The sequence below is a fragment of the Eimeria tenella genome, genomic scaffold (assembly GCF_000499545.2).
Source record: "Eimeria tenella Houghton genomic scaffold, Eth_scaff9, whole genome shotgun sequence".
Lineage (NCBI taxonomy): Eukaryota > Apicomplexa > Conoidasida > Eucoccidiorida > Eimeriidae > Eimeria > Eimeria tenella.
The window spans coordinates 596,103-610,148 of record NW_013543465.1 but is presented as its reverse complement, the minus strand read 5'-3'; the positions used below and the strand labels follow the sequence as shown (position 1 = coordinate 610,148).

The 14,046-nt window shown below is 52.3% G+C and overlaps 1 protein-coding gene across 1 annotated transcript; it reads right to left on the bottom strand.

Moving 5' to 3' along the window:
- Positions 1-3,046: 3,046 nt before the first annotated feature.
- On the bottom strand, positions 3,047-9,352 carry ETH_00008935 (uncharacterized protein; the record flags this gene model as incomplete). The annotated part of the gene is made up of 12 exons (XM_013378599.1): positions 3,047-3,135; positions 3,367-3,502; positions 3,769-4,332; positions 4,450-4,560; positions 4,761-4,862; positions 5,165-5,269; positions 5,512-5,578; positions 6,615-6,709; positions 6,903-6,969; positions 7,200-7,391; positions 7,549-7,619; positions 7,907-9,352. The coding sequence occupies 12 exons, from the start codon at positions 9,350-9,352 to the stop codon at positions 3,047-3,049; spliced, it is 3,045 nt and encodes a 1,014-aa protein (XP_013234053.1).
- Positions 9,353-14,046: the final 4,694 nt, after the last annotated feature.

Here is a 14,046-nt window from a genome sequence, read left to right as displayed (position 1 = left end):
GGTGGAACGGTGCTTTTGCTGCTGCTGCAGCGGGTGCTGTGGGTGGTGTGGGTGGTTCGGTGCTGCTGCTGCTGCTGCTGCTGCTGCTGGTTATTGTTGTGCTGCTGCTGCTGCTGCTAGTGAGAGATCCCGCTGAGGCTGTGAAGCCGGCGGCGGTGCTCCTTCCCACAGTACTGCTGCTGCTGCTGCTGCTGCTGAGACAAGCGACTGCTCTGCCGGGGAGGCTCGAGATCAACGAAACGCAGCAGTTGCTGCTGCTCCAGCTGCTGCTGCTGCTGCTGCCGTTGCACCGGCTGAGAGCCAAGCGACAGCCCCGCTGACCGAACCTGCGGGAGCTGCTGTGCAACAATGCCACAGGCTGCACGGCCGAACCCTAAACCCTAAACCCTAAACCCTAAACCCTACACCCTAAACCCTAGCACTGAGCTAGGGAGCGGGAAAAAGAGGAAATGAAGGAAAAAGGGAAAGAGAAACTGGGGCGCTGCTGCTGCGGTGCAGCTGCTGGCAGTTGTATTGGTTGAGGTGTATGCTCAGATCAGCAGCAGCAGAAAAGGATAAATCGAATTCGAAAAGGTTATTTTCAATTTAATGGGAAGTTAAAAGTATTTAATTTCGTGTAAAGAAGACAGGCTCCTTTTTGCCTTCGATTTCAGCACACAAGCGCCCTGCGCCTGTTGCATGCGGTGAGGTGTACATACACCTCAGCCCCGGGGGCGGCAAACGGCTAGTCTGCGCAGTAAGACGAATTTATTTAAATAAAAATAAATAAAATAAAATAAAAATAAATTTATTTATTTGGTTTGATTTGACGTTTCGAAAGCCGGGTGTGCTCCACGGGTCGCCCCGCTGTACATACACCCGATTTGGAGATTGCGCGGCGCCGCCTCTTCGCCATTTTCCCCCTCTTACGTTTATTGAATTAATTTTGAATTAAATTTACCTTTTAATTTTTATTTTAAAATGCAAATATTTCAAAATGAAGGCTTTTTGTTAGTTTGTGCTGCTGGCCCCCCGCAGTGACTTCGAGAGTTAACAGCTGCTTCTGAAGTGCAGCAAAAGAAAAGTAAATACGAGCAATTGGCAGCAGCGGAGGAGAATGAAAGTTAATTATCTTTTAATTATTTTTTCTTTAAAATAAAAATAAAAATAAACACAAGTACTAAACAGCTGCAGAGGCATAATTAGAACTGAAATTTATACTTTCACTTAACGAGTGCAGCAATTTACAAACTTTAGCTGCTGCTCGTGTGAGCGCAGACGCAACTCGCATTAAGCTACGCAGCAGGCAGCAGCAGCAGCAGCTGCTGCTGCTACTGTTGCTAATAAAATGCAGCAGCAGCAGCTCCTGTTGCTGCTTTCTATTAGCAGCAGCAGCAGCAGCGTCAGAAGCAGCGACAGCAACGCCACCGCCAGCACCATTTACCGCGAGCAGCAGCAATAGCTCTAGCAGCAGCAACTGCAGCAGCAGCAACCGCAGCAGCAGCAACACCACCAACCCCACGATTACCGCGAGCAGCTGCAGCAACTGCAGCAGCAGCAACTGCAGCAGCAGCAACTGCAGCAAAGTCAAGAACAAAATATCTATTTTTAAGACAAAAATCTTTTTGCCATTTCCTATTTTGTCTCTCTTCTAGGCGATTAGGCTCTGCGCTGCTGTTGCAGCCACTTCGAACCCCTAACCCTAAACCCTAAACCCTAAACTCTAAGCCCCAGACTTCAAAGCCTAATCCCTAGTTCCGCAAGATCATTTGACCGCAGCTTCCACATTTGAGGCTCACCCACAGACTAGGGTTTAGGGTTTACGAATTAGGGTTTAGGGTTTAGGAGTGTTGAACCTCTGGCTTCAAAAATGCCCCAGGGGGGCCCCCACAGGTACTAAAGGGGCCCCCGTAGACACTAAAGGGGCCCCCTAGCTACAAAGGGGCCCCCACGGGTACTAAGGGGGCCTCCCTAGACACTAAAGGGGCCCCCATAGGTACGAAGAGGCCCCCACGGGTACTAAGGGCGCCCCCAGGGGTACTAAGGGGGCCCCAATGCCACTAAAGGGGCCCCTACAGGTAAAGGGGGGCCCCAGAGGGTACTAAGGGGGCCCCCACAAGTACCACGGGGGCCCTCATGGCTAAACGCCACAGCTGCAAGAGGGGCCCTTAGTCCTACAATTGAACCCTTTTAGCTTGAAGTTGGGGCCCCACAGCTGCCTAGGGGGGCCCCCCTAGCTACAGGAGGGGCCCCTTTGGCTACCAAGGGGGGCCCCCCTGTGGGGGCCCCCTAGCTGCAGAGGGTCCTGCATGCAGAGTCACTAGGGAAAGGGCCTCTTTTGCAGCACAGTGGGGCCCCCAGAGGGCCTAGGGTCTCAGAGGGGCCCCCAGGGGCCCCCAAATGGGGCCCCAGAGGAGAGCTAGGGGCCTCCAGGGGGGCCCCAAATGGGGCACCCAGAGGAGGCCTAGGGGGCCCCAAGGGGGCCCCTTCAAAGCCGTCAAACAGCAGGGAGCACTTAGAGGGGCCCCCTCGGGCAGTTTGTTGCAGTCATTGAGCAAAGGGCCCCATGGGGGGCCCCTGGGGCCCCCAGGGGCCCCCAAGGACCCTCGGAGGCCCCTGGGGGCCCCCGGGGGCCCCACTAAGAGGCCAAAGAGCCTTTTAAATGCATAAAGGGTTTAGAGGCAACGGGGGCCCCCCAGGCCCCCAGGAGGGGGGGCCCCCAGGATGAGGGGCCCTCCAGGGGCCCTCTTAGGGTCTGTGGGGCCCCCTGGGGGCCCCTAAAGGAAAGCTGGGAGCCCTAGAGGCGCTGTGGGGTCAACTAAAGGGCTTTTGGAGGGACAAAAGCATTAAGTAGCAACCGCTGCTACTGCTGCTGCTGCTGCTGCTATTGCTAAAGGCCGGTGTCGGGTGCTGCTGCTGCTGCTGCTGTTTGGCGTGATCACGGCGTAGCTGCTGGTGCTGCTGCCGCTGCTGCTGCGGCTGCGGCTGCACTTATTTCTATTGCTGCTGTGGCTCTTCCTGCTAAGTTTGCAGCAACAGCAGCAGCAGCAGCTGCTGCTGCTGCTGCTCATCCTTGCAGGGATAAAGAGTCAATTGCTTCTATTTCCTCAGCAGCAGATATGTCTTCTAACGAGTCCCAACCTCCCTCCGTCTTCCCTGTAAGCAGCACACACTCACGTCCGCATCACGCTGTTGCTGCTGCTGTTGCTGCTGCTGCTGCTGCTTGCGTGCCACACCCTAACCCTTCCCCGCATGCAGTTTGCAGCACCACTCCCAGCAGCAGCAGCAGCTGCTGCTGCAGCATCTTCCCGAGCCTCTTCTCTGCACCACAGAAACTGGCGACCAGACAGAAAAGCAGCAGCAGCAGCAGCAGCAGCAGCAGCTGACTCATGAGTTTGGAGTTGAGGAGCCGCAGCTCCACTCTTTTAATGCCATATAAATAAACATTTCCTCTAACTCGACGCAGCAAAGGGCCCCCAAGGCGGCTGTTATAGCGCTGCACTTCTTCCTCAAGCTCCTCTTCCTGCAGCAGCAGCAGCAGCAGCAGTAGTAGTAGAGGCAGCAGCAGCAGCGGCAGGAGCAGCAGCGGGGGTAAAGGCAGCAGCAGCAGCAGCAATGACGGGGAATCACTGCGATGGCTGTCAATACAGTGGATGCAAGCACCCAGTCTTTAGCTAAGCATCATGAGTCTCGCTGCTGCTGTCGCTGCTGCTGCTGCTGCTCCTACAGCCCTTGATATTTGCTGCGGCAGCAGAAGCAGCAGCAGCAGCAAAAGAAACAAGTCCTTACGTCGTCTAGTGTAGCGACGTCCGAGGAAAGCACTTCGTGCCGCTGTTGCTGTTGCTGCTGCTGCTGCTGCTGCTGCTCCCGCGTTTGCGTTTGCTGCCTCTGGCCGCCCAGAAATGCTGCTGCAGCTTCCGCGCTGCTGCTGCTGCTGCTGTAAAGAGGAGAATGACTGGCGTCTTCTCGCAGCCGGAGCCGCTGCTGCTGCTGCTGCTGTGAGTGGTGCTGCGGTGGCTTCAGGAGCTGCTGCTGCGGCGGCGACAACAGCAGCTGCTGCTGCTGATGATGATGATTGCTCTGCTGCATTAGCTGCTGCAGCGTAATATCTATCTCAATACTTTGCTGCTGCAAACCCTGCAAATCATTTGGCGGCAGCAGCATTTTAGAGGTGCTGCTGCTGCTGTTGGGGAGCTGCAGCTGCAGCTGCTGCTGCTGCTGCGGCAGCTTCAATGCCGGCTGCTGCTGGCGATCTGCTGCAGACTGCAGCACAACTATTTGCTGCTGCTGCCGCCACACAATGCGCTGCAGCTGCTGCACCAGCATTTGCAGATCCATAGCCTCCGCCCTCGCCTGAAAGCAGCAGCAGCAGCAGCAGCAGCTGCCTGTACTTCCTGTAGCAGGTGTCGCGGCTGCTGCTGCTGCTGCTACTGCTGCTTCAGCATTCACAGAATAATTCTTGCTTTTTACCTTTTCAAGCAGCAAAGAGTCTTGCTGCAGCGCTTCAGCACGCTCTGTCTGCTGCTGCAGCTGCTGCAGCAGCTCTTCGTAGCCGCGGCGCAGGACGTCCACCTGAGCCGTCTGCAGCAGCAGCAGCAGCAGCGGCAGCAGCAGCAGCAGCAGCTAGCGTTGCCGGACAGGAACACCTGCTAGGAATGTACTGCCGTTGCTGGTGCTGCAGCAACGGCAGCAGCAGCGGCGGAGGTTCCGCCGCCGCGTCACCACGAGCAGCAGTAGCAACAGCAGCAGCAAAAGCAGCAGCAACAGCAGCAGCAACATACTTTGTCGTTTGCATGCAACCGGGACTCCAAGTGCAGAATTTGCTGCCGCAAATCATCTGCTTCCAACTCGCGTGTCTGCAGCGCCCGCTGCAGATGCAGCACCTGTACAGACGCCCCAGCAGCAGCAGCAGCAGCAGCAGCAGAAGCAGCAGAAGCAGCAGGTGAAGGCGTAGCAGTAACAGCAGTAACTGCAGCAGCAGCAGCAAGTGCGGCAGAGACAGTAGTGGCGACAGCAGCAGCAGCACGTGCAGCAGCAGCAGCAGGGGGAACAGGAGGAGGAGCAGCAAAAGCAAGGGCAGCAGCAGCAACCACGAGAACAGCGAGAGAGCTATAGAACCCATACCCTGAATTCTATCGATGCTTCACAAACCCTAAACCCTAAACCCTAAACCCTATATCCTCACTGTTTCCTGTCTCCTTTCTGCTTCCGCCTCCACTTGTTTAATTTGCTGCTGCAGCTTCTCTTCGCATTTCAGTCTTGCTGTTTCTCGCCGCACAGCCTCCGCGTGCTGCAGCAGCAGCAGCAGCAGCAGCAGCAGCACCACGGTCAATAGAGACAATAACAGGCAGCAGCCTGTGGTAGAAGCAGCAGACATGTGACAAGCAAAAGCCACAGGAGCACCCGCAACAGCAGCAGCAGCAGCAGAACCCGCAGCAGCAGCAGCATAAACAGCAGCAGCAGCAGCAGCACCCGCAGCAGCAGCAGCATAAACAGCAGCAGCAGCAGCAGCAGCAGCAGCAAAGAACGCACCGCAGTGACGGCTGCTTCAGCACTCATTTCTTTAAGTCTCTGAATCTCTTGCTGCAGAGATTCGACCCTGAAGCAGCCAACCCTAAACCCTAAACCCTAAACTTTAAACCCTAAACCCTAAACCCTTGAGCCCAGGTCTAAATCATGGCTGTGCTGCAGCAAAATCGCTTCAGATGGTTCCCCACCAACCTCACTAGCTGCCTGACTATCTGACTAGCTAGCTACACAGCTAGCCAGCTAGCTGGCTAGCTGGCCAGCTAGCTAGCCAGCCAGCTATCTGGCTATCTAGCTGGCTAGCTAGCTAGACAATTGGCTGGCTAGCTAGCTAGCTGGAAATCTGTTTAGCTAGCTGGGTATCCGGCTAGCTAACTGGCTAGTTAAGTGGCTAGGCATTGCGCCAGCTAGCTAGTTGTATTTAACGTGCTAGCCCTAGCCAGCTAGCTAGCTAGCTAGCTAGCTAGCCGCTGCAACTTCGTCGGGGGGCCAGCTAGTACTAATTAGCTAGCTATAAAGCTATCCAGCAACTTCTCTTCAAGCTATAGGCTAGCTAGCTAGCTAGCTAGCCAGCTAGCTAGCTAGCTAGCTATCCAGCTAGCTAGCCAGCTAGCTAGCTAGCTAGGGCTAGGGGGGCGTCTGACAGCAGCAAGTCTGGCCCTGAGGACATCTGCTGCTTGCCGCTGCTGCTGCGCCTCAGCAACAGCTAAAGCCAAACGGCTTTCAGCATTTATGCATTTTTGTGCTGCTGCAGCAAGGCCTTGGCCTTCCACTTGCTGCAGCCGCAGCCGCTCCTCGTCCAGCTCCTTGCTGCAACAGCAGCAGCAGCAGCAGCAGAGGAAGCAGCGCGTGAGGAGCCGTACGGGAAGCAGCAGCAGCAGCAGCAGCAGCAGTGGTAGCAGCGGGCGAGAAGTTGCAGGGGCACAAGCAGCAACAGCAGCCAAGCAGGAAGCAAAAAGAACAAAGCAGCAGCAGCAGCAGCAGCAGCATTAGCACGAGCAGCAAGTAAACGGTCAGGAAGATGAAGAAGAGAAAAACCAAAAATAAAACAAAATAAAAGAAAACAAAATTAAATAGTAAAACAAATAAAATAAAATAGTAAAACAAACCGAATGTTATAAAGAGCTTCTTCTTTAAATGCAATTTCCTCTTTTAGAGTTTTCACAATTTGCTGCTTCCGCTCCACGTCAAACTCGCGCGCAGCCTGCACACAAACCCTACACCCTAAACCCTAAACCCTAAACGCTAAACCCTAAACCTCAAACCCTAAACCCTAAACCCCAGTTTGGAGCGCAAGGAGCACAATACACACCAGGGGCTCACTGAAGGCTCGCTGTGGTCTGCTGCTGAGGGTTTAGGGTTTAGGGTTTAGGGTTTAGGGTTTAGGGTTGGCCCACCAGTGCCCTCTGGAGTCCCATGATCTGTGTGTCTTGCTGCCTCAACTGAAGCTGAAGATCATGTATTCTGCAGCAGCAGCAGCAGCAGCAGCAGCAGCAGCAGCAGCAGCAGTAGCAGCAGCAAGCAGCAACAGCACGAGTAGCGCAAGCAGCAGCAGCAGCAGCAACAGCGACAAAGCAGTGCAAGATAAACGAATTCGGACGGAGAGTGAGCAACAGCAGCAGAAGCACCAACAGCAGCAGCAGCAACAGCAGCAGCAATAGCAGCAGCAACAGCAGCAGCAGCACTAGCCTTGCCTTGCTGCTTCAGATGCAGACGCCACTGCTGCTTGGCTCGAGTGCTGCAGCTCCTGCTGCAGCAGGCTGTGCTCCCGTTTTAGGTTGTCTGCTTCTGCTTCTGCTGCTGCTGCAGCAGCAGCAGCAGCAGAAGCGCGAGCTTCTGCTGCTGCGAGCGAGTCAAGCGCTGCAGCAGCCTGAGCCTCTTTCCTCCTGCAGCAGCAGCAGCAACAGCAGCAAAAGCAGCAGCAAAGGCCTTTCCGGCGCAAATAGGGACTACATAGATGCCCCAGCAGTAGCAACAGCAGCAGCAGCAGCAGCAACTGTAGCAGCAACTGCAGCAGCAAATTCAATGTTGAGGTGTACGTACAGCGCGAGCTCCCTTAAAGACTGTAGCTGAGACTGAGTAACAGCCAGCATCCGCTGCAGCCGCTGTACCTCCTGTAGCAGCAGCAGCAGCAGCAGCAGCAGCAGATTTGTTAATACAACCGCAGAGGCAGCAGTGGAGCATTAGAGAGAGAAAAAGCAGCAGCAGCAGCTGAAGGAAAAGAAGCAGCAGCAAGATTAGCAGCAGCAGAAAGAAAAGCCGCAGGAGCAAGGGCAGCAGCAGCGGCAGCAGCAATGACCAAAGCGGCAGCAGCAGCAAGAAAAGCAGCAAAAACAGCAGCGGCAGCAGCAAGAAAAGCAGCAGCAGCAGCAGCAGCAGTCCACGGAGAGACTGCGCTCACACGCTCCTTTTCCTGCACATATTCGCGCTGCAGTAGCTGCTGCTGTTGCTGCTGCTGCTGCTGTTGGAGCTCCCGCTGCTGCTGCTGCTGCTGCTGTCGCTCCCGCTGCTGCTGCTGCTGCTGCGCAGCCAGAGCCTGAGTCCCGCGGCCGTGGGAGAAAATTGCTGCAATTTCATTATCAAATTTGTCTGCTGCTGCAGTGCTTTCTGGGGCGTAGGCTGCAGCAGCAGCAGCAGCAACAGCAGCAGCAGCAGCGGCAGCAGGCTGCTCGGCTGCGTGGGCAGCTGCATATCCTGTGTGATTAGCAAGAGCTTTCTCAGCTGCTGCAGCAGCAGCAGCAACTCCAGCAGCAGGAGCTGCTGCTTGTGCAGCAACGGGAAGCGCCAGAGACTTCTTCCAAGCTGCCTCTGCTGCCTCTGCTGCTTCTGCTGCTGCTGCTGCTGCTTCTGCTGCTTCTGCTGCTGCTTCGGCTCCTGCTGCTGCTGATAATTCTGCTGCATCTTTTTCTGGGTCTGTTGCTACTCCGGACTTTGCTGCTGCAGGAGACGCAGCAGCAGCAAGTTGTGCTGCTGAGGATTCCTCTCTTGCTGCATCTGCTGCAGTACTTATCGACAGTTGCTGCTGCTCTTCCTGCTGCTGCTGCTGCTGCTGCTGCACGGTGCCCCAGCCCTCAGCTATTCCATCCTCCATATCAGCAGCAGCAGCAGCAGAGTCTGCTGCTGTTGCTGGCGCTGCTGCTGCTGCTTCAGTCTTCCCTGTTGCTGAGCCCTCTGCTGCTGCTACTGCTGCTGCTATGTTTGCAGCAGCAGAAGCAAAAGGCGGCCGATCTGCTGCTGCTGCTGCTGCTTCTGCTGTATGTTTATTTGCTGCCGTATCTTCCAGTGGCAGCCCCTTCTCTGCAGCAACAGCAGCAGCGGCGGGGTTTTCTGCTGCTGCTGCTGCTGCTGCTGCTGCAGCAGGCTGCAGTGATGGGGGAGCCTCAAGTGCTGCTGGGCTCGGGGAAGCATCTGGCCAGGGTGTTGCGGCTTCTGCTGCTGCTGCTGCTGCTGCAGCACCAGCAGCAGCAGCAGCAGGGGAAGAAGCCCCAAAGCCACGGGGGGCCCAGCGCGAGAGCCCGTGTGAAGGGGGACTTAAGTCAAAGTAAATGGGCAAAGGAGTTGCTGCTGGTGCTGCTGCTGCTGCTGGTGCTGCTGCTGCTGCTGGTGCTGGTGCTGCTGCTGTTGCTGCTGTTGAGTCGCTGCTGCAGCGCGGCAGCTGCAGCACGTCGCGCTTAACTGAAGGGGGCACTCCATCTAGAGACATGGTAAGAACAGGGATGGTTCTGCTGCTGCTGCTGCTGCTGCTGTTGCTGCTGCGGCTCCTGCTGCTGCCGCTGCTGCCGCGGCTCCTGCTGCTGCTGCTGCTGCTGTTGCTGCTGCTGCTGCTGATCACGCTCTTTAATAGCATCAAACGCGCAGTGGGCTCTCAACAGTCCTCAGTGGGGAGCACAGCTGGCTCCTGCTGCCCCGCTGCTGCTGCTGCTGCTGTTGCTGCTGTTACTGCTGTTGCTGCTGTTGCTGCTGCTGCCGCTGCTGCTGTGGCGCATACGCAGCTGGTGAAGCTCCATTTGCTGCTGCAGCGGCGCCTGCTGCTCTTGCTGCAGCTGCTGCTGCTGCTGCTGGGGATTTCAGCTGCTGCAGCAGGGCCCCGAAGCATGCATATCAGCCTGGGCCTTCCGCAGCGAAGCCGTGGACTGCGAGGGTTTAGGGTTTAGGGTTTAGGATTTGGCGTTAAGAAAGATCATTAAGAGAGAAGCCAAGGGAATCGGTCTATCGGCTGCTGCTGCTGCTGCTGCTGCCTTGCTGCAGCACGAAGCTGCAGCAGCGAACGCAACGAAATATACGCAAAACAAATAGCGGCGGGTTCCATGAAGAGTCCCTTTTAGGGTTTAGGGTTTAGGGTTTAGGGTTTAGGGTTTAGGGTTTAGGGTTTAGGGCCTGCAGCAGCCCAGCACCGCTTTGTGTCGTCAGCACCGGGGGGCCCCCGAGATGGGGCCCCCCTTTACGAGGGTTTAGGGTTTAGGGTTTAGGGTTTAGGGTTCAGAATTGAAGTATGAGGACCCGTTTTGAGGGTTTGGTGGTTAGGGTTTGGAAAGTAGCTGCAGCAAACCCTAAACCCTAATCCCAAACGCCAAACCCTTACCTACGGCGCGTCTTATCCCCTAAACCCTAGACCTACACCCTAAGCCCTAAGCCACAAACCCTAAACCCTAAACCCTGAACCCTAAACCCTGAGCCCTTAATCCCAAACTTTAAACCCTAAACCCTAAACCCTAAACCCTAAACCCTAAACCCTAGCCTTTCAGTGCGCACACACCTTGGCTCTTACTCGCACAGAGCCGCCTAATTGAAGCAAACAAATAATACATAAATAAATAAATAATTAATGAAATAAAATAAAATAAAAAATAAATAAAAGAAGCAATAATAAATATATAAATAATAAATAAGACAGTAATACTAGTGTATAGTCAAGGCTAGCAAATGAAGCTTATTTGCTCCCCTATAAACGGCCTAAAGAAGTAAATAAATAAATAAATAAATAAATAAATAAATAAATAAATAAATAAATAATAAACAAATATAGGAATAAATGAGTCTATTATCTAACAAATAAAGAAAATATAAATTAAATTAAATTAAAATGCGCTTTTTGAATTGGAAGGTGACGCGGTGTATGTACACCCCGAAGTGCATGCGCGAGTGTATGTTCACTTGTACTTTTCTTTTAGGACTTTTATATCAAATTAAAGCTCTTGACGTTTTAAGTTGAACTTCTTGGCAAAATGAATCATTTAAAACCTTTTTTAGTTTTGAAAAGGAGAAAAGAGTCAAACAAAAGGTAAGTTAAATTTCTTTTCGGTTGTGCATATGCAGAAAAACACGTTTTCGCGTTTATCACAATTTCAGTAATTGTGTTGTATTAGATGATATTTATGCCTCCATTTGTGTCAAATTTATATTTATTTAAATTTAATTATATTATATTTAAGTTGTAATAAGAATATATTTCTTTTATTTGGATTTTTTGCAGAGTTTTACTTGCCCTAGGCAGAAGAATGCGTTTTGCGGATGCAAAAATGAAAATCTAGAAAAAAGAAACACAAATAAAGTTAAAAACGAACAAATAGAATAATTAAAATAAATATATTAAAACAAAAAATTCAAAAAAATGCAAAAATTCGCAAAGTGGATTTGCTGTCTGTACACCGCGCGCACTCACTTGCCCCCCAGGTGTACATACACCCCTGAAGCGAAGGAGAGAGTTTTTCTTGGAATCAAAATGAATCATTTTTTATTTATATTTTCATGAATTCAATTAAAGATGAAAAGAATAAATAAATGCAATTGCATATACCTAAACATCGAGAAAAATGAACTGGTGCATGCAAACAAATGCAACAAATAGCAAAAAAAAATTAAATGCATGCGGCGAGCTAAGTTCAGTTTGATTCAAAACATTAAATCGAAGTAAACTTAATTGCATTAAATTAAATTAAACCAAATTCTACTATATTATATTACATCATATTGGGTTACATTATATTATATCGTATTATAATATATCATATTAAATTGTATTATATCATACTATATTATGTTATACTATATTTTATTTTATTTTATTTTATTAAATTCAATATATACAAATAAATCCTAACAGTGCTGCGTAGAAGCTGGCTAGCCAGCTAGCTAGCTAGCTAGTTACAAATAGCTAGCTAGCTAGGTAGCTAGCTAGCTAGCCAGCTAGCACTTATGGCTCCCTCTGGTTAGTAAGCTGCTTAGCTAACCAGCTAGCTAGCTAGCTGGCCAGTCAGTTGGCACTCAGCTAGCTAGCTGGTCACTTAGCTAGCAACTAGCTAGCTAGCTGGCCTGTTAGCCAGCAGTTATCTATGTAGCTAGCTAGCTAGCTAGCCAATTGGCCAGCCAGCTATTTTGCTGTATAGATTGTTGCCTGACTAGCCACGGCCAGCTAGCTAAAGCCAATGGGTCTCGACCTTCTTTCTTTACAGCAGGGTTTTATCATCCGTTTTAGGGTTTAGGGTTTAGGGTTTAGGGCCAAGGGTTTGGCGAAATCGACCCAAGGCAAGCGCAGTGCTATGGACCAACAGCCAGCAGCAAAACCTTTTGCTGCTGCACCCCACAGCTAGCCACAGCTAGCCACAGCTAGCTGCGGGGCCTAGAGGTGGCCGTGGCTAGCTGTAGCTAGCTGTAGCTAGCTGTAGCTAGGTACATCTAGCTGTGGCTAGCCGCAGCTAGCTGTGGCTAGCTGTAGCTAGCTGCGGACAACTGTTTTAGCTAGCTGCAGCGAGCTTGAGGCCATCTTGCAGCTGCTGCTAGCTCGTAGCTAGGCTTTACCTACGGCTAGCTGCGACTAGCTACAGCTGGCTACTGCTAGCAGCTACAGCTAGTAGCAGCTAGCTGCGGCTAGCCAGCTGTGGCTAGCTAGCTGCGGCTACCCTGCTGTGGCTAGCTAGCTGTGGCTAGCTAGTTGCGGCTAGCTACTTGCGACCCAGCTGTGGCTAGCCAGCTGCGGCTAGCTAGCTGTGGCTAGCTAGCTGTGGCTAGCCAGCTGCGGCTAGCTGCGTTTTGCCACGGCTGGCTTCGTAACAGAAGTCCGTGTGTGGCCTAGCAGCTTTCTGTACACCTCAAATTGAATCTCTTTGGATTTAAAATATACCTTTTGTCATTTAATTTTAAAATTAAATTAAAATTTTAATTTAAAATTCAAAAAGGCGCAAAATGCTGCGAAAGACAGCCGCACAGTTTCGCGAGCTGTCTGTACACCTGGACACCTGCACACCAGCAATTCAACTTCCGTCTTTCTGTGGTGTACAGACTCTGAAGAGAGATTAAAAAGGGCAAATTTGAATTTAAAAATACATTTTTAATTATATTAAGGGGTTATTTAATGCATTTACTCGCGCTTTCCGCGAGTAAATGCATCGCGCCGCCGCCTACTCCGCTGCTGCTGCTGCTGCTGCTGCTGCTGCTGCTGGAGGCCAGCCCCAGGGGCGATCTGGTTTTCTGGGCGCATGCGGCAGTCGTTGGCGGCAGACAGAAGTGACAGCAGAATTAAAGAAGTTGAATTAAGTCCATTTGATGAAGTTTGGAGCTTCTAGGGCCCCCTGTGTTTTTGAGGCCCCTGTTGCTGCTGCTGCTGCTCAACAACGCGCGCAGCCGCTGTAGCAGCAGCAGCAGCAGCAACACAGCAGCCTCTGCCTTCCAACTTGCTTTTTGCTGCTTCATTTACCGTCCGGGGGCCCCCGGCGCCGCCGCTGCAGCAGCAGCACTTCCTCTGGGGGGCCCCTTTGCTGCGGTTGCGTGGCCCCTCAACCTCTTCTAGCTGCTGCTGCTGCTGCTGCTGCTGCCCTTGCTGCTGCTGCTGCTGAAGCAGCCGAGCAGAGCGCGCGAATCACCCGCGGCTTGTCGCTGCAGCAGCTGCGGCGCTCCGCCTGCGGCTCCAGTACAGGGCCAGCGCAGGCTCTAGGGTTTAGGGTTTAGGGTTTAGGGTTTAGGGTTTAGGGTTTAGCATGGATGGCTCGGGGAGCGCTTTTGAAATCTATAAACGCCGCAGGCGATTTCCCCAAGAGGCCAGAATCTCTTTGGGGGCCCTCCAGAGGGGCCCCCTGGCCGCGACGCGTTTGCGCAGCGACGAGGTGCTTCTAGGCAAGTAACTCGAGTTAAATCGAATTAAATTGCAACAAATCGAATTTAAATCAATTTAAATCTATTTTTATTCATTTATAGCTTTTTAAATCATTCAAAATGAATTAAAATGAACCAAAAACCTCCAAAATTGGCATTCTGTCGGTGGCGGTCTCGCGGGCGCAAAGTGAGGTGTACGTACACCCCAGTTTGCACCCAGTGTCTGCACGTTGCTGCTGCGGTGTCCCTACACCTCTCTTTGAACTTTCGTTATTTCTTTTTAAATGAATAAATATTTAAATTAATTCAAATTCATTTTTTTGCAAATGCATGCAGACAGAACTTCAATGCTCGTACCCTGCTGCATGCGCTTAACTGCCCCGTGGATCTTTGTTGCTGCTGCTGCTGCTGCTGCTGCATCTGCTGCTGCTACAGCGGCGCAGCTGCAGCAGC